Here is an 18736-nt window from a genome sequence, read left to right as displayed (position 1 = left end):
CTTACATATGAAGGACACTGTACATACAGACAAATTATTCTGCAGTTTTGTGCCCCTACAGTGTGCTGAAATCAGTTTCTCTCAAACATCTAAAATACCCTTATAAGACAAAGCTAGCTCATGCAAGGCAATTCATCATTTCTCCTCAAATTTGTTTTTATGTACCCTTTGAAGTCAATTTAGGCTGAATATGGAGCAAAAGCTTTTTCTCACTCTTAGATAATCATCTGTGGAAAGTCAGCAGGTTTTTTTTTTTTTTAATTAAAGTATTAGTCATGCCGTTCTACTATTATCTCTTCAAAAGCAATAAAATTACATCACTGCATGTCGTTCTTTAATTGTTTATTCTAAGTTCATTAATCTGTATTATCAGCCAAAGGCAATATTTTGTGAATTCCACATCTGCCTCATGTGAGTTTGCCCATGGAAAAGCAATTAATATTCCTATTTGAAATGTGTGCTTTTTATAATAAACACATCAAGCACATGTGGCATGTATTATATTTCTCAGCTGTGTGTGAATACAGTGTGGCCTTCATTAGACTACCCGCTGTCACCCCACTTATAGTTTTGATGGCTTCCTTTTTTCAACATTTAGATCTGCCAATTTAACACATTAAAACCAAAACATTCTCTGCAGTCACTCAGAAGCAGGGCAAATGCAATTATCTGCCACATTTGTGTGGCTGTATTTTGCATTAGACCCACAATGTACCACAAGAGAGCAAACACTAAATGAGGAATAGGTGCATCTCCAACAAATGTTATGCGAGCAACTGATTACCTTGTACACTTCTATCGATTCACCTGTGTGGACTCCTAGTCAATGTCATTCTCTGTGGCATAACCTGGTCATTACCTTGAGTCTGGGCTGTAGGGGTTGACTTGCACTATTCATAAGCGTGAAAGTGTGATTAACGTTGCTGTGCAATGCCTGGCTACCTGAGCAGAAGGTGCTGAAGAGTATCAGAAATGTTAGCGCTTCCCCTTTCAGTGCTAGAGAAGGATTGGACAAGCATTATCCAATGATATCTGTGGTTGTACAAAGTTAGCTGTTAGATGACTGTTAGTGCTTACAATAGCTGGGCCACAATTTACAGTACAAATAGCTTTTGTGACATCAGTGTGACTTTTTGCTATCCATGTGCTGCTAGTCATGGTACATTTTCATTGTTTCTGTTTTTCTCAGCTGACTCCAGTGCGTTTTCAGTGGATGATGGTCTGGGGAGATTGATTAACAGGAGGTGACACTGTAGGAGCAGGAAGCCAGTCTGGCTTCAGTGTTGGTCATTCCACAAAGACTATACATTTGTCCATTACTGAAGCTCTCCAGTCAGCCAGAGTGTTCTCCCACTCCTCAGTCTTAATTCTTCTGGACCTTTCTGCGGTCTTTGATATAATGGACCATTGCTAATATTTTACATCGTCTCCAGGTTCTCCCCATTTCAAAACCTTTCCTTCAGCCTAGTCTCTACAAGCTTTTCACCAATAACACTGCTACTGTCAAAATTACCTTGTGGTAATGCTTAATAACTAACTGTCCTTCTCCTCTCAGGTTGCAGTGGTGAGTTGGGTGTGCAGATTCTTTTTGTACAACATCTGAGGGATCTGTCCCTACCTCACTATTGATCCTATGCAGTTCCTAGTTCAGGCTTGGCCCCCTCACATCTGGACTACTGTAATTCACTCTTTGCTTGTCTTGCTGCCTGTGTCATCAAATCCCAACAAATGATTCAGAATACAGTTGCATGATTTGGCTACAACCTCCCTAAACATAGTCAAATCGCATGCCTCCGCATCTCACTTCAATGGCTTCCTGTTATTGCTCACACCAAGTTCAAAACCTTGGTGCTGGCATACAGGACAGTAAATGGGATGGCCCTCTCAAACCTACAATGAGTCTTCAAACCATATGTACCACCCAGATCACTATGCTCTGCAACCTTGGGGCAACTGACTGTGCTGGACTGTTGCCCCAGTATTTGTTGCCTGCCTGTACTAGTCCTGCAGTAGTGGAATGGACTTTCCATAGGGGTCAGGACAGCGGAATCACCATCTTCCAAAACAGACCCACATCTTCATACTGCATCCTCAGTTCCCACGCTAACACCTGCTACTTGTATTACTTGCTGTTTATTTTACGTGTGGTATTGCAATATGTTTTGGATTTTATGATATAGTGACTGATGTATGGTAGTATACTTGACTGCCCTTTCCTAGTTAGGTTGCAAAAAATAAACTGTGGTAGGGCTTGGATTGTGCTATGCTCACACTCACTGGCCAGTGTTGTTAGTCTGGTCTGACACTGTTGCTCTTTCAACTTGAATGAATACATTTGTTTTCTTGTGCTGGAAGTCACTATGGATAAGAATGCCTGCTGAATGAATGTTATGTAATTTAATGTAATTGGCATTACACAATGGGTAGAGGGAATGAATAGCCACATACTAAGAATTATGTCATTTGCTTTCACAATGTTGTGAAAAGTTGTTGCAAGCGTCAGTTAAGACCTTTTGTCTTCTTTCTAATCCATACGCTAACATGATTCAACATTTTAATGATTTATAGATAATAACTGTGAACTTAGCATTTGTATACAGTGGAGGAGGGTTTTTGTTGGGATAGAATAAACATTAGACCAGAATGTGAGACATTTCTCCCCAGCAGAAAACCCACACACACACACAACGTCCCTGAGTTTTTCAGTGATCCTGGCCACAGATAGCTGGGAAAATCCTTGATCTTTACACAAAGAGGCCATCACCATCCTCTATTCAAATCACTCCCTTCCCTGCATTAATTGAACAAGTACCCTTGTTTTCCTTTCCCCACATTGTTAATTGTGGTTCCTGTGCTGCCTTGCTCCCTCCTCATCAACTAAACAATCCTTCATTCTTTATTAATTAAGCAGATGGAACAGCAGCTCTATCTGCATACCAAAAAGCCAGCTGCTCTGTACCTCTCCCCATCAGCCAAGCAGGATGAGGTGACCCCAGAAGCTCTCGACCAGTGTCCCACTCAGCATGGTATCTTCTGGGGCAAGAAGCAAACCAGTATCTCAGGTAGGAACATTTTCCAAATCCTTCAGAAGGGTGGGTGATCTCCCAGCTATAAATAAACTTAATCAAAGGAATTTTTTCATCTATCATCATCTGTCCACAGTCTGTCCACAGCTGACATTTTAGGTGACATCTACTCTGCAGCTGATAAAAATAACTGAATCATGCTTTTTTCCAAGCCTCTATACAGTATATGTAAATGAAACTGCTGTCCATCTCTTCAGGAGGAGAAATGGTAAAAAAAAAAAAAAAAAATGTGAACATACTGTACATCCTGTTCTGCCTTGAAGGCACTTTCCCCATCTTTAAGATGGACAACGAGGAATAACATAAGGAAATATTTAACTCCATGGTGGGAGTGATAGGCTGAAGTATTGGTCTTGGAACAGGCTCAAAGCAGTGTGGGCCTCATCGCTTGGATCTCTCCATTACTTCCCCTCTCGACTTTCAGTGCTCTGTGAGACATCCCTGCAGGTATGGCTACAGCTCTGATCCCATTTCTTCATGCATTTGTAACAATGGAGCCTCACAAACTTGAAATACGGGAGGCAAACATGTTCCAGCAAACTGTTTATGGACCTTAACCTTTTCTGTTGTTTTTTTTTGTGTGTGTGTGTGTGTGTGTGATTAACAAGTGTCCCTCTTAAATCTAGCCTACTTATCTGCAACGGATGCATTTCTGATTAATCACAGGTAATGTTTACAAATATACAAATTTTCATAAAAAGAGACAGGTTTGTGCCAAGCCTTAATTTTAATCTTATTATTTTAAAACTATTATAATTTTCATGGTAACATTGCCACCGATCTCTTTAATTACTCATATAAAACCATCATGCAGTGTCCTAGCAAAGACTTGGTCCAGGTCTTTGAGGCATAAATGTGCCCTTGACCACAGCAGCACCTCTTCCCTTCTAATTTGTGTGCTCCAGTGCCAGCCACACCAGAGAGAAGAACAGAAACAAAGCAGCAGTTTGGTGTAGTTAAGAAACTCAGCCAGTAACCACATTGTTGCAGGTGTGATTCTGTTGTGGTGTTGACATCTCAGTGCTGCTCTGCCCTTGGGCAGCATACTCCATCTGAATGTATTCATCTCTTGTCCAGCTGTATAAAAGAATCTATAAAGAAAAAAAAAATGAAGCCATGTAAATTGACCGCACAAGGGCATTTGCTAAGCAAGTAAAATGGTAAAATATTCACAAAGATCGGGCACACAGGAAGTTGGAACCTCTAAGAAGGCTGTCTTGAATAAGAATTGAAGAGTACTGCTTTTAGGCATTCATAATTGTGTGACTCTTTGTAAGTTACAGCAAATGATGAGAAAACTGAAAATGCACTCAGAAGAAAGACGGCGCAGAGAATCAAAAGGTTACATGCTGCAAAGGGAAGCTATACTTACCTAGGCAGGTACAGAGCACCAGCTACATGTACTGAAAATCAGGCCAAAATAGAGAGAACCATTAAGTACTATGTTTTCCATAGATCATTGTTACCACAGAGCTGCACTATCATTTAGCCTGGAATTGATGTTTGCACAGATGTCATGTTGTGACAAATAGGTGACTGACCATAAGAGAAGTTGGGAGAGAGCAGGCACTGGCTGTCTGAGTCCAGCTCAGAAACTTGAAAGAAATAGGCCTTTAAAAATAGGTCAATTCTTCTGAATTCCACTGTGTGCATGTTTATAGACAAGATACTGTACCTCTAACAGTTACGTTCTCCTTTTGTGTCCCATGGTACACTTTAATGCATGAAAGTTGCTCACCCTCATCCAAAAATGTCCACCATAGTCATTTTCCATATACTTAAGGCAGGTGAGAAGCCTACCGCGGAACCAATACTTAAGGAATCAACTCCAAACTGCAATATGTTTTACAGTGTGAAATCAAAGGAAAATTATAACCTGTTCTATACATGTGCCTACATCCTTTTTTCTCTCTGTGTAATCATACTTCAAAGGTGTTTTTCCATTGAACCCCTAATGGCAGCACATAGATTGGATCTCATTCACCCTATAATTATCAAAGCTGTCTGTAACATAATCTGTTTAGATGGGATTCCTGCATTTGCAAGAAAATACATCAATTAATCAAGATGGTACATTAATTCTAGTTATTGTTGGTGCATTATCACAATGCACAGTGTTAGCATTAGAAAAAAAAACAGTTTTTAAAAGTAAAAAATACAACGGGACATTAAACCAAAAAAAGATAAGCAATGCCACAATGAAAAACAGACAGCAAGTCCATTCCATGCCAATGTCCCCCCTTTGGATACCGGTAAAGTTAGAATCAGGAAAGTCTTGCTCCCCTGTACAGATGACTAAAATGAGATTTACTGTAACTGCAACACAGATTTGCACACCCTTTACTATAGCATTTGAATCCAGCAGTCACCCAAATATAGCAAGCTCAACCATTCGAGAGGATTTCCTTCCTTTTCTTAGCCACTCAGTCAATGCCTTTTGAAAACAAACCTCAGCTCTGTCTGTGCAAGACAGCGTTGTTGCCCAGTCATTTCACCTCAAGTCTGTATTGAGTTTCAAGTCATCGGTACTCACATCCAAGTCCAGTCATGAGGCATGAAAATTGTGGCTCAGATTGCACTTGAGTCCGAGCGCTTGACTACAAGACTAGCACAAGAATGACAAGACCTCTCTTAAAAGATAGTGCCCTCCAAACTGGTTGCTCATGTCTGAAAGATACATATTCATGAAAGTTTTGAAAAAAAATCTTTGCATTTGGCTGTCTTTTATACAGGTTTATCAAAACATATTTGAATTTCAATGGAAAACTGGGGTGAAAAAATCATGTTATTGTTCTAGTCCTTCTGAGGCATTTATATGCGGGCAATGTGTGCTCATCGTGGTTGCGTGTCTGCAGTGGGCAATCCCATGTTTCAGTAAATACTAAGAGGAAAGGGGTTTGTGCCACAGTGCTGTATCAAAGAAGGTAAGTTGTTTTCGAACAGATGTGATTTCATTGTGTTACTCAACCTGTGTTTCCATTATCCACACATAGTGCAGTTGAACAGCCCATGTGGCTCTTAGAGTCACTGTGATGTCCAGCTGAGAATGGACCAGTGACCAAGGCAGTGCGTTACCAATTACCCCACTTACAACATGAAAAGTTCAAGGACTATAAAATGTCACGACTATTCTGCATTCACCACACATACTAAACGGCCTTGTTTGGTCCTGCTGTTGTCATGACACAAATCAACAGCAGAGGTGTTATCTTTCATGGCTTGTGCTAAAACCAGTCTTGGCTAGCACGGGATTGATTAAAGAAATCTGATTTGCGTATTGAATTACTAACTAGTTGTGTATCCACAGGTTATTCCAAGTATTCAATCATTCTTGTAAATACACTAATTATTCCTTTTATTCTTTATTCCAAAGGACATTGCTTTGTTTTTACACTTTGGGATGTGATGATTTGCCAGAATGAGTTTAATCCCCTAAAACCATATGTAAGTGGATCATTTTGAGCTCTTATCTACCCATGAATAATCAAAATTCAAAATGTATATAGCTGATGTAATATTAACAAACAAACAAATATATATATATATATATATATATATATATATATATATATATATATATATATATATTTTTTTTTTTTTTTTTTTTTTTTTTTTTTTTGCATATTATAAAATATATAAAAATGTGTGCATGTGAGTGTGCATAAAGTGAAAATTTTTAATATTCTTTTCATGGGTGTTTGTGTTTGTCTGGTACATTTTTGGCATATGGTGCCATCTTGTGGTATAGCATGTGAACTAAAAAATGGCACTTTCAAAAGGTCAGGATCGCATAGGTTTGAAACAAAGGAAAATGCCAGAGGGGAGGGATCCGTTCTTCTTTCTGAACCCCAAGCAAAGGTAAAAGCTGTACAGGTGTCTAATGTCATATGTTCAAGTGAGTGGCACTTCTGAAAAGGAATGTATTTTTAAAGCTGAGGAAGAGGATTGCTGAACGTTTGCCATTCTGAGAATTAGAAGAGGAACAACGGTTTGCTTGTGCTGTTGAATTCTTAAGAAAATTCACTTCCTGGCAATGAAGTCTAACATCTTCCACGTTCCTTCCATGTCTTACAGGGTAGTTTGAAATTTAAAACAAATAAACAAAAAAGACAAACCAGAGCTTAAAATCCTAAAAGATCCTAAAAAAGAGGTTAAAATTGAGCAGTTGTAAGATGAATAGTAACGAAAATGTTATAAAGGCCATTGTTCAAATGCAGTTTTTGGGGGAGAAAAATCAGGGAGAAAAATTGAACTACCATATTTTGCTACACTATAGATTAAAAAAAAAAAGATCACTTAACAGCGTTTAACTGCAGTGCGCCTGCATCAGATTGAAGGTCTAAGGCTCCTTCCTCTCACATTGTTTTCGCTTTCTGGGTAGCAGGTTTGCAGACGGGTGGAAGGCTTAAAACAGTGTTTGTGTATCTGTGGGTGGAGGGTGTCGGCTAACTGCTGCACGGTGTGAAGTGTGAAGCTGAGCATGGGGTAGGTTTGCAGGATGGCTGTGTGTGCAAGAAGCTCAGAATATGAATATGTCGCAACAATGGGGTTCACATGAAGCACTCGAAGTGGGTCTGAATGTCTCAAACTTGAGTAGAATACACCCCATGGTAATACTTTCCAGTGACGTATTTCAAAATGGAAAAAAAAATGTTCAGCTGCAAATAGTAAGACAAATACATTCATATAACAAATACATCCAATGCACAAAATATACATTTTATGATCTAACATATGTAATAAAACACCCAGTACTTTTTGTTCTGTTTTGGAGTGTGATGTTTTTGTCTCTCCATACAGCTGAAAATATCAGGCATGTGGAAGCTGTATGTTAGTTTAACCACATTAGACTGAAAACTGAATGCGACGGATGTGGTTTGTGATGTCCCTCTGTCAACTTTGGTGTGGTGGTTTTTAGTGGGTGTAGAATACTGTTACAAAGAACACTACCAAAGACTTTATATTAGACTAAGGCATCCAGCTATCTTGCTTCCTTTCCTGAGCTTTAGGTTTGTGCGCATGCATATCTGTGAGGACATGCACGTGTGTGTTTCTTTGTCATGAACTCAAGAACATGTTAATAGTACATAAAAATAACTGCAGTAAAATATATGATCAGTTAATATACAGTTAAGATGAATTGATTGGTTTGGCTTGCACATTGTATCAACCATCAGGCATATGTGCAGTTAAATACTATATTGTGTTTTGGAGTGATTAGAAATGCCGACTGTTCATCGTGGCTTTGAAACTCTTGGTGAATAATTATTTGTGCAACAGTGCTAGACATTGTCAGGAAACCCACATAAACCACCAAGCCCATTACAACTGACATTTGTAGATAAAATGTAGACGTTATGGTCAATAAAATGGCAGCTGTTTGAATACAGTGACAGGAGTTCCAAAGACAGGATATGATAAGAGTTTGTTTTGCAACAGGAACTGGCTGTTGCAAAGTGATTCTCCTAAGATAAGTCTCTGTCCTCAGCTATGTTCTACTCAAAATTCACTATAGTCAGCCAGGGGAGAGGTTGTCTGGAGGAAACTGAATTGACTGTGGCTCTTACTGATGTCTGTGGGCCTTCCTTTTACTCAAAGCAGAAACCTAAGAAGGTTACTGTGTTATAAAAAGGTTGTTTCATGCATTGGTAACCTTACAAGAGAAACTACAATCCATAAAAGACTAAAGAAATTATCATGATCACTTCCATTATGTCTTTCATTCAAGTTAAAAGGCATGCTATCTGAATCAGACCAGTCTGATACATAAATAAGTGCACATGACTTTTAAACAAGTGCAACAATACAAACAATACAAAATCAATGATAAAACTGAAGGAACATTAAAAGAAAAAATCAAATAGATTACAGATACAGTGAAACGCCCTCTCTCAATTCTGTTCATGACCCAAAAAAAAAACAATATTGATATAAATAGGGTATAAACAAATGATATAAATATCCTCGGTAACTCTTCATGAGGACATCGCTATTTTAAAGTTATGATATCAGCAAACTACAGCACAGAAATATCTTGCCCTATCAAGCCAGCCTTCTACATTCTACTTAATTTTGTAATAAGTATTGTATTGTAACAATCACTACTTATTGTAATAAGTAATGATTGTTTATGCAATGTATAAGTCTGCTACAGATATTTAAGTTTGAATAAGTGCAAACGCTAACATGTGACTTTAGAAGGAGTTAATTAAGGGCCAGCAATTTACCATTTATTATGTATGAGCATTAGACGCAATTACAATGTCAAAAAAGTTGAATCTACAATTTGTGATGACAACAGGACTGCCCTGAGAGAGTTCTGTCAACAAGTCACATGTAGTAAAAGTAGTTAGTATGGTTCCTCTAACCAGTGGTTGTGTACACAAACAGTAGTGGCAGTAGTGAAGTTGCCCTGAAGGCGTGTGTCTGCTTGAATCCCTGATATTTCTTTTTCTCTAAAACTCCTGGGAGATGAAACACTTTTCGCCCAACCAACTCTTTTTGATGAATAATATTTCAGTCTAACTTGCAAGTCCACGTCCATTTAGAAGTCCATTTCAGAACAGTCTTTAATTTAATGACTACTTTCCAGTCTTGGACACAGTGTGGATGGCTTTGATCCATTCTTTACGTTCATCTTCCGTAGCTGCCTGCAGAAAATAGTGTGTTTCATCCGACGTGATGATCTCAAACAGATTGCCATCCACAGAATACCTTTTAGCTGGAAAGAAATGAGACAGAAGAATCCTAATTACAAAAGAAAGAAAATAATACTCTAACGTGTGGCTCGTGCTAATGCACTCAATTTTATGAAGGGCATTTGCCACTGTTACTCCCTCACCATCCGGGACGTACTCCACCGCAGTCACGACTGAACCCCGCAGGTGTATGGAGCCTAGGGGTTCATCCTCACCCTGGTTAAGACAGACAGGCAGGCGGGCAGAAGAGCAAAGAAGGCAACTGAGTAGAGCTAACTGCAGTCTGCTGCTGACACAGTCAGGATCTGGTCAATGTATGGCATCACTCATAATCAAACCAGATAAACACTGACGATAATAGTTTGACAAACAGTTTCTGATCTTGTCCGATAATATAATATATTAACAATATAATTTCTGATAGCAGCATGTTTAATATTGCAGACACCACAATGATGCAGAACATAACCATTTTACATAGTTCTTGTGCGTACCTATAATTGCCATGTCCAGTGTGTGACCTAAAATATTATGTAGCTCACGTTAATATGGAAATTCTTTCCCTCACATGTGAAAATATGACTAGCAGGGGGGCAGGACTGAACATGCGTGACGTTAAAGAATGCTTTTTATAGCCATAGCTCTCTGAAGAGATGTGCCTCAGATCATTTGATGAGGTTAACAGGCCTACCTTGGTGGGGTCATAGTAATGCATGTATGCAGGATCATCTCTTAGGATGAACTTCCGCACCTTCCAGTTTTTCCTTCGATGTCCCTTCAAAAACAGTGAAACCCGGGTGTATAAGGCAGCTCAGTGACAAGTGATTATACAGCTCAATCTTGGTGTACCACACTACTGAATGAACTTCAGTGCAACGCTACTGTTCTGCTCATAGCCATAGCGCAGTGTGAAACATTTTCACTTCCTCTGTAAACGGAGGCCACAGCTACTGCAGGAGGTTATATTTAGACATCCACACAAATGTCTCAGTACTTCTCTTTCCGGGTTTTGTGACAGATATTAATCGAATGTGCTGTTCCTTGCATGGTTTAATGATAGCATATAAATTGGACTTTTTCTAAAGTTCACAAAGGGATTGAACTTTAGGTTGTTTTTATATGTGTTTAAATGTGTGTGTGTTTGAATTACAGAGTGGTCTAAGCTGTGTTGAAACGCCTTAAAGCTGTGAAAGTGTGTTTAAATGACACAATAGCTAATAATAATAATTTAATATTAAAATCTTTGCACTACAAGTGCATAGCAGTGAAGCAGGTGCCAATTGGTGCTACCCTAGCCATAGAGCTCAGCTTTCATTTGAAACCAGCCTCAAAACCACCTCACCAAATGAGCCACTTGGGAGCCACTCGAAAGTAATGAATATTTTAAATGTTTAACGGACACCTTGATTTGAGTCATCATATTCCAAAAACTTAATGTTTTAAGTGGAAAGCATTTCAAAGGCTTTATATTGTATTGGGCCTATAATGCTTACATTTACATATAGTCACTTAGTAAATAATATTATCAAGAGTGACTGACAGAATTACAGTACAGAAGTGCATCTAGATAATTGGAGGAGCATGTTGTAATACATGTAAGAACCATATCTTGCTTTGAAATAAACTTGGGTCCAATACTTTGACCAAAAAAATGGGATAAGACGGGAGCTTCTTTAAATGGTCTTCACTTAGACAAAAGCTTTTGGGATTAGGAATGAAGAGGACGAGGCAATGCCTTACCTGTTTCAATAAACATCCCTGTTTTATGATGGCCCCTCTGAACTCTTCTTTGACTATGACGTCCTCGTCACTGGAGTACCCCTCACAGAAAAAGCCACTGTCTGCCTGTAACACATGGCAAATAGGTTACACTCCAAAAACAGACCCTACAATAGTATGTACTGTTGTATCTCTGAACACTCCACCTTTTCACCAGCCTTTCCATAGGGACCCTAATCCAGGACCTGCTGCCACTCCGCGCCCTGTATTCTACTTCATTTATCCCTTAATACAACTGCAAACACACACTTTTCTCTCGTGCTCACTTCATCCCAGTCCCTCAACCTGCTGTGTAGTTATGTGTGTAGCAGACGCTAACCCCTTGTTAGCAAGGTATTCCAAGTGCATATTTCATATTCTTCATGTGAACACTCTTCGGTAGTTTTCATTTCAAAGACCAGCATTCGTTTCCTTCATTGGGCATCGTCCACTCACAAAATAATACAGTGCATCCAGCTGGTCCAGCAGGACTGATTCGGCTGCCCCCTCGGCTGCCCCCTTGGACAGCTCCCCGGCTGGTTGCAAGAAGCCCTCATTCAGGAGTCCTGTGGCCAGCATTAGCCCCTCCTGCCTGTTCCGTGCCTTCTCTTTAGAGATCAGCCAATCAATCACGGTGTTGCCTGCCAATGGGAAAAGATGGTCAACCAATCCAGCAAGTCCCATAGAGAACATCCAAAGACCTCACAGAGAAAGACAGAAATGTCATTATTTTATAGGTTTTGTAAGTGGTATAATAGTCAGTAGAGTCAGTACATTTCTCTCATATTTGTGGGTTTGCACCTGTGAAACAGTGGTTGAAGATTCTCTTCTCCTTTTCCAGTTTCAACTCTTTCACTCCTGTGTCTGGGTCTTTCATTGAAACATAGAGTTCACTGACAAAAAACAGACAATAGAGGGAGAGGTTTTCTTCAAAGATTATCAGAGCATTATAGTCTATACTCATAGTATAGCATATAGTATAGTATAGTATATAGTATATAGTATATACAAGTCAATACTCAGTGGTGACACATTCCAAGACATGAGTGGGAGGTAGCAGGGTGAGAAAGATTTGCCCATTAATGTAGAATTTTTTTTTTCCAAAATGATGACCTAATGAGGAACTGAGCTTTTGTGCACTTGCTATTGTTTTATAGTAAGTGTTACAGTTACAGAAACTGTTTACAGGTTCATACCTCAGATTGACTGTTTCAGGTAAGCGAATGGACCTGCGAGTGGACTTTCTGGCAAATTTTTTGCCCCCTTGCAGACAGGTGATGGCTCGCTTGATGTCTTTGATCCAAACCTCCCTGTCCTCCAGGTGGGTGGCCTGGAAATAATGGTCCTGGTTCTTTGAAGTACTGACCTTGAAAACAAGCTGCAGAAGAGAGCAGTGGGTGGTTGAACTGAATCTAACAATAGCGATATATGATTTATATACCACTCCCATTAATTAAAATTGCAGGTAGTTGTAATGCAATGTGAATTTGCTGACCGTCCTCTTGCTGAAGTCTTGACAGGGGCTGGTGAGGGTGGCTCCTTTCAGTGGAATCATTCCTTTAGGACTGCTGTCTGTCTTCTTCTTGTAGAACTCCACTCCGTCATCTGACAACACCACCCACACCACTTTCCAGGAGTTCAGCATTGTACCCTTTAGATGGGTAGGGAAATGTGGTCATTGACATAAGGAAAAATGGAAGTGCTTACATATCCTCTTGTATCACAGCAGAAAGAAAACAATTCAATAACCACTGCATAATATGTCAAACTGACTTGTTCTTCTTGCTATCGCAGGCAATTGCAGTTCATTGTTTAATGTTGTGCAATGCATTGTGGCTGAGATGCTATAAATGGACATCTGAGAAGTCTAGTAATCAAGAATAGACGCAGGGGAATTTTTAAGGTTAGCTTAGTCACATCAGTATAGTTAACCTCAGCAACTTGTGTAATAATATCCATTCTATGCAGAAGTTAGTTTAACAGATGGACTGCTGGTAGTTAAAATCACATTGTCAGCGATTTTATGTATTAAAGTATTATCAGCTGGTCCAACAGCATGTCTTTGTTAAATTTATCGGATAGTTCCCATCCACTGTGACCAGCTTTTCACCATTGTTTTATTTATTTTAGTTCATTTTCATTGATTTTACTCTTAATTCACAGAAGCTAAATGCTTAGTTGGATAAATGCTCAGCTAAATGTCCAATTGAGTTCCACACATGTACTGTATGTCATTTGATTTTTTTAAACTTTATTTTAGCAGGTAGGGTCAGTTGAGAACCACTTCTTTTTTGCACTGATTTATTGGTGTTTTTGGGTCAGAAAACATTCAGTTCTGAAAAGAAATCATTCTACCAAACTATACACATTTTAACTAACTGAAAGTGCATTTCTGTGAATTCAACAGTTACGAGTTACAGGAACCTTGTGATCTCAAAAGTGAGATCAAGAGGTTCCTCATTCACTTTCTACTTTTACTACTACTGGGATTAGAAACATTTTCTTTTTTAATTAAAGGGTATGGTAATGATATGTTGATTGACAATCTAAACTCAAGCAAAGCAATGACAGAATGCAATGACATCAACTACATCATTAACGTTTTGATGTATCCATCTATTTGTACATACTTATTTGTTTTGATTTCTAATATTAACCCAGGATACATAGTGTCAGCGGATCCATATTTTGAAAGTCACAGTTAGACAATAACAACAAAACAAACTGTTATCAACAGTTCCTCTAATGTAGAGTACTATAATATGGTTACCGCATTTCCCCCTTTGGCTTACTAATTATCAGCAACATATGACTCTATCTGACACACCAACCTGCTTCTCATGAGTAATACAGATAGTTCTGAGGGACACAGTCTCTCTATGTTACTACTATGTTACTCAAGTTTCACTCGGCACTTATGCCAAGAAGAAAAAGCAGATGTGTCTATCAGCTGTAAAAATGAGATGTTTTCATGAATAGCACTGATAAAAGCACAGTTGTGCAGGCCTAGGAGGTGAATTAATACAGAGAATTTGTAACTGCTGTTTTGTTGTAGCTGTTATGGTTTGACTGGAATGTAGATGTATGCCACACCTACAGCTTTCATAAGAAACCACTGGTTGTTGAAAAAATATGTAAGCATAATTCAGTGAGAAGGACACTGAGTACTCTTCTCTGAGTCAGTCTAAACGAACATGAACCTTTCAAAAACAATGTTTTGATAAGTCTATTTGCTAACTGTGTTCCTTCATTAACTTCACTATTCCCAGTTCCTTTTCCTCCAGAAAGGCCCTGCACTCCAAAAACAGAAATAAAAAAGGGCGCCAGAGATATTATGTCAATGAAAAATAATTTAAAGATTTTTAAAATACTTTTCAAATGTTTGTGGTTCAATGAGCACACGTGAAAGTTCAAATATAATAGCATTCTTACAGAATAAAATTAAATGTAAGCATATTCTGGAGAGAACAAATATTCTAGTACAATCCAAATTCACTTATTTTGTGGCCAAGAGACATGATAGCCTTCAAACACTTGCATTTTCTTTCATTTAAATACTAACACATTTGCATTTTACAGACAGTATAACATATGATGAACTTACTAATATCTCGAGCGACTAAGATATGCGGCAACAAACCCCAGATTCTCCTCAGCCAACAATATATTGTTGTCCATACTTTTACAAATACACATAATTAAAAATATCAGCATTTGACTGCATTAGCCTTGAAAACTTCAACAATACAGTTAATTCTGTAACAGACTACAGGAACATTTCATCATGGGTTGGTTTTGTTGCTGACTGGGACACAATCTTTATATTGCAATCTTTATATTACCTTTTTGACCAGGTAACCCTCTCTTATCTGCTTAGGCTCCATGTTCCCGCTAGCTCTGAATGCTACTTCGAACTGTAAAAGTAAAACTCGCCTCACTGCAGATCAGTCAGAGTCCCAGCCCACCACCTTCTGACTGAGCGCTCGAGGGCTTTCAGCAGGTCCACCCACTGAGCTCTGACAGACAGCTTGCTGGCTTCCAGTAAGACCGCCCACTGCTCTTTGACACATAGCACAACCCCAAAGGGAGGAAAATTCCTCATTCGGGTGTGCCACGTGGGGGTGCGTGCTGAACAACTTTTCATCTTTTTTTTTTAAGTCAGTGACTGTGAATAGTCACTGACTTGCACTGCAAGTGCAAATGTTCACCATTTACAATTCCTTCATATTTGTGTTTTATGAAGCATGATGCATTGGGATGTCCCGCCCATCTTAACATCTTGATCCTGATTTTTTCAGCATTCACAAGGGTCCTACTATTCCATCATGAGCTTTCTTGCATCATTTTCTGTTTACTGTTGAAAACTGATCATTGACAGTGCATCCTGTCTGACTTACACTATGCCCTTTGCTTTAGTAACTTGCTAGTCATATGCATAGGTACAATCTACAGTTAGCTTTGTTTGATTCAACCCTGTACTGTACTTTGATTCAATACTGTATGTATTTCAGGCAATTATGTTTAAAAATGAAGTTTCCCTTTTGTTCAGCAAGACTCTCCATTTAGAGTTCAAAACCCAGGCCTGTAGTAACACTTCCACATTCATTTTCAGTGAAGTCTCAGCACTTCATTCCCTTTCAATGCTGCTAAAGCATAACCTTCTGTATTACATTGCACTCAGTTGAGAAATAGCAGGTTGTAAGGCTGGTTTGTATGTTTTGCTTACATTATTCCTTTTGCTGTGATATGCTTCCCACAACACTTTTCATCATGGTTGAATCTTCAACCAGGCAATTTAATAATGACAGTATGTTTCAGATATTGTTATTTTAAATTATTTGTGATGAACCACGAGGGGAGGACAGAGGTGCGTGTGCGTGCGTGCGTGCGTGCGTGCGTGCGTGCGTGCGTGCGTGTGTGTGTGTGTGTGTGTACCTGTGTGCATAAATGCTTGGATCTGTGTAATTTGGCTCATGGTGGCTTGAGTCTGATAGGTCAATCTACTATAACCACATTTGCGTATGTGATGGCATCCTATTTTGGGACAGAAGAAATCATTTGTCAGATGCTCAAAACTGCCATAGAAAACTTATCTTGACAGCACATTTTGGGGAGTTTGGAGTAGTTTTTTGTGAAGAGTAACCATATTGTATTCAGATAGGAAAGCTTATCTCTTGGAAGCAGACAGGAAAAACATTTAAGCAAGCCGGTTAATGAAGGAAATATAGAAATACAAATAAAAATACATACAAATGTTTTGTCATTGTGCTATTTTCAGTTAGCTATTCCTTGCTTTGAGAGCGCCAGACTTAATTAATCATGTACTCTGTGGATTCAGTTCAATTAACAATAGTTAAGGGTTTCTTGCAGCTGAAATTGTTGGGGGAAGAAAGTACCTCCACAATTTTAGTCTACTGTAGGCAGTGTTTTGCAAAATAAACACTAGATGAATGGTAATTGTAGTATAGAACTAACCGTGTATCTGCTGTAAACTAAATGGCTCAAGAGCTTATAAAATATGGGAGTATGACATTGGATGACTTCACTACTTACTCTATACTTCATTAGATTCACTCTGTTAGATTACAGTTCTTTTCTACTCTCCCTTGCAGTTGGGTGTGGATTTTCACACACAAAGATAGTGTACATATAAGGAGTGTGATGTCAATGTCCAAGAGCGATGGCAATGTACTAACAACTTCCTAGCAATGGGCTTAAACTTCCTGCTAGCTTGTTCCACTCCTTAAACAAAAGTAGAAAGACAGCAATAGCTAGCTACGGGAGATAAGTGTCAAGCATGCTAAACGACAAAAATAATTTACCAACCTAGCTAGCTGAGTCAATCTTATGACAAGATCATGCCCAAGGTTCTTTTTCTACTACTACCTATAATGGCATAAATATTTTTTCTGAGTTTAAATACTGGAACATGGCTACTTCATGCTATACAATTTGGAGATTTTGATGAAAGCACAAAAACGTGGGTCATAGCTTATTAACCTGTCCATTGGTGTTTTTGAGTCTGATGATCTATGCTAAATGAATAGTTTCACTAAGGAACAGTGATGAAAGACTGGTATTTCATCTAAAACTATTACTTATACATGAAGGCAAAACCTAATTTCAAATGCAATTTGTGAAATCAAATTTTAATAAAATATACAATATATGTGAAATGTAGCAGTCAGTAAAGCTACAGTATGAGCTACGTTTTCCCATATAAACTATGGGGAAAAGAGCTAATGCTTTGAATTGCATTCTTCTCTTTTTGTTGGGGTGGGGGGAGCTTTTGTTCTCATTTCGTAGATGTGTGTGGAGATTTGATTGATATGTTGTCGATTACAGGGACTGGAGCGCCCTCTGTTGTTGTAATTATGTATCTACGTAATTTCCCCGTCAACCCATGCAAACCACGAAACAAAACATGAAAGCATTAAATCACTTGCGGGTTTTCTTTCGTGTCATTTCAATTAAAACGAAGCCGTGTTTTAATACTATATGTACTTTAATATTATTTATACTTTAACACTTCTAAAATCATTTCTCAAAAGCAGTCGACAAATATAGCAAAACAGTGAGTTTAATACGTTAGATTACTGCATTAATTTCATAGTACTCATTAAAACAAAGCGCAGATGTTGGGAAATGTGTTTGCAGGTTGAAGTCGTTTCCGTGTTGGTATGCTTTTCATTCCATTTCAGTGGGCATCCCCGACTGGATTCCGATGGAGTTGTGAATATTTTGGGATCCAAAAATCTCTGCTTCAGACTCTGTGGCACCTCCTGTGTCAGATGTCTCGAACGTCTTTGGAGTAATCAAAATGTTACTGAAATTAAAGCAACGGAACGATTTCAGCACTTCGGACAGAGCAATTTGGTATATGCACGGTTCGCTGTGCTCTAATGACCCTATTACTCTCGTAGCAATTGAAAATTTAGGAGTATTCTGGATTGCATTAAACTTGTGTATAAAATTTGCATTTCGATAAAGCTTTGTATCATCACTTATCCACGGTAAAATAAATTGCTTTTAAACGGGAGTTGCAATGATCAAAGAATGAAAGTGAATGAAAGTGTGAAATAAAGAGAAGTGTTCGTCATACCCCTTATATTTTCCCATCATGTGGATAGTTAAACGGAGGATTTTACTCTGTTTTCAGGGAATTATTGGCAGGCAGATGAAATTCTCCTGTAA

The 18736-nt window shown here is 38.7% G+C and overlaps 1 protein-coding gene across 1 annotated transcript; it reads right to left on the bottom strand.

The window, feature by feature from the left end:
- Positions 1-9284: 9284 nt before the first annotated feature.
- On the bottom strand, positions 9285-15484 carry plek (pleckstrin). Its single transcript, XM_036547149.1, has 9 exons — positions 15385-15484; positions 13038-13193; positions 12739-12920; positions 12344-12435; positions 11999-12183; positions 11525-11629; positions 10476-10559; positions 9928-10000; positions 9285-9807 (listed from the first exon to the last, which is right to left on the bottom strand). Exons 1-9 carry the CDS (start codon positions 15424-15426, stop codon positions 9668-9670), a joined length of 1059 nt encoding a protein of 352 aa, XP_036403042.1. The 5' UTR covers positions 15427-15484; the 3' UTR covers positions 9285-9667.
- Between the last annotated feature and the right edge of the window lie 3252 nt (positions 15485-18736).

Source organism: Megalops cyprinoides, chromosome 15, assembly GCF_013368585.1.
Source record: "Megalops cyprinoides isolate fMegCyp1 chromosome 15, fMegCyp1.pri, whole genome shotgun sequence".
In the NCBI taxonomy this organism is placed as follows: Eukaryota; Metazoa; Chordata; class Actinopteri; order Elopiformes; family Megalopidae; genus Megalops; species Megalops cyprinoides.
The sequence above is the reverse complement of the archived record's forward strand: the minus strand, read 5'-3'. Positions and strand labels throughout refer to the sequence as shown.

Bases quoted from the DNA above. Each gene is read 5' to 3' on its own strand.
- plek (XM_036547149.1), bottom strand. From the start codon at position 15,426: ATGGAGCCTAAGCAGATAAGAGAGGGTTACCTGGTCAAAAAG. The intron at 12,921-13,037 runs GTCAGCAAATTC...TCTCTTCTGCAG, and splicing joins AAGACTTCAGCAAGAGGACG to CTTGTTTTCAAGGTCAGTAC. The intron at 9,808-9,927 runs GTGAGGGAGTAA...ATTTCTTTCCAG, and splicing joins GGTGGAGTACGTCCCGGATG to CTAAAAGGTATTCTGTGGAT.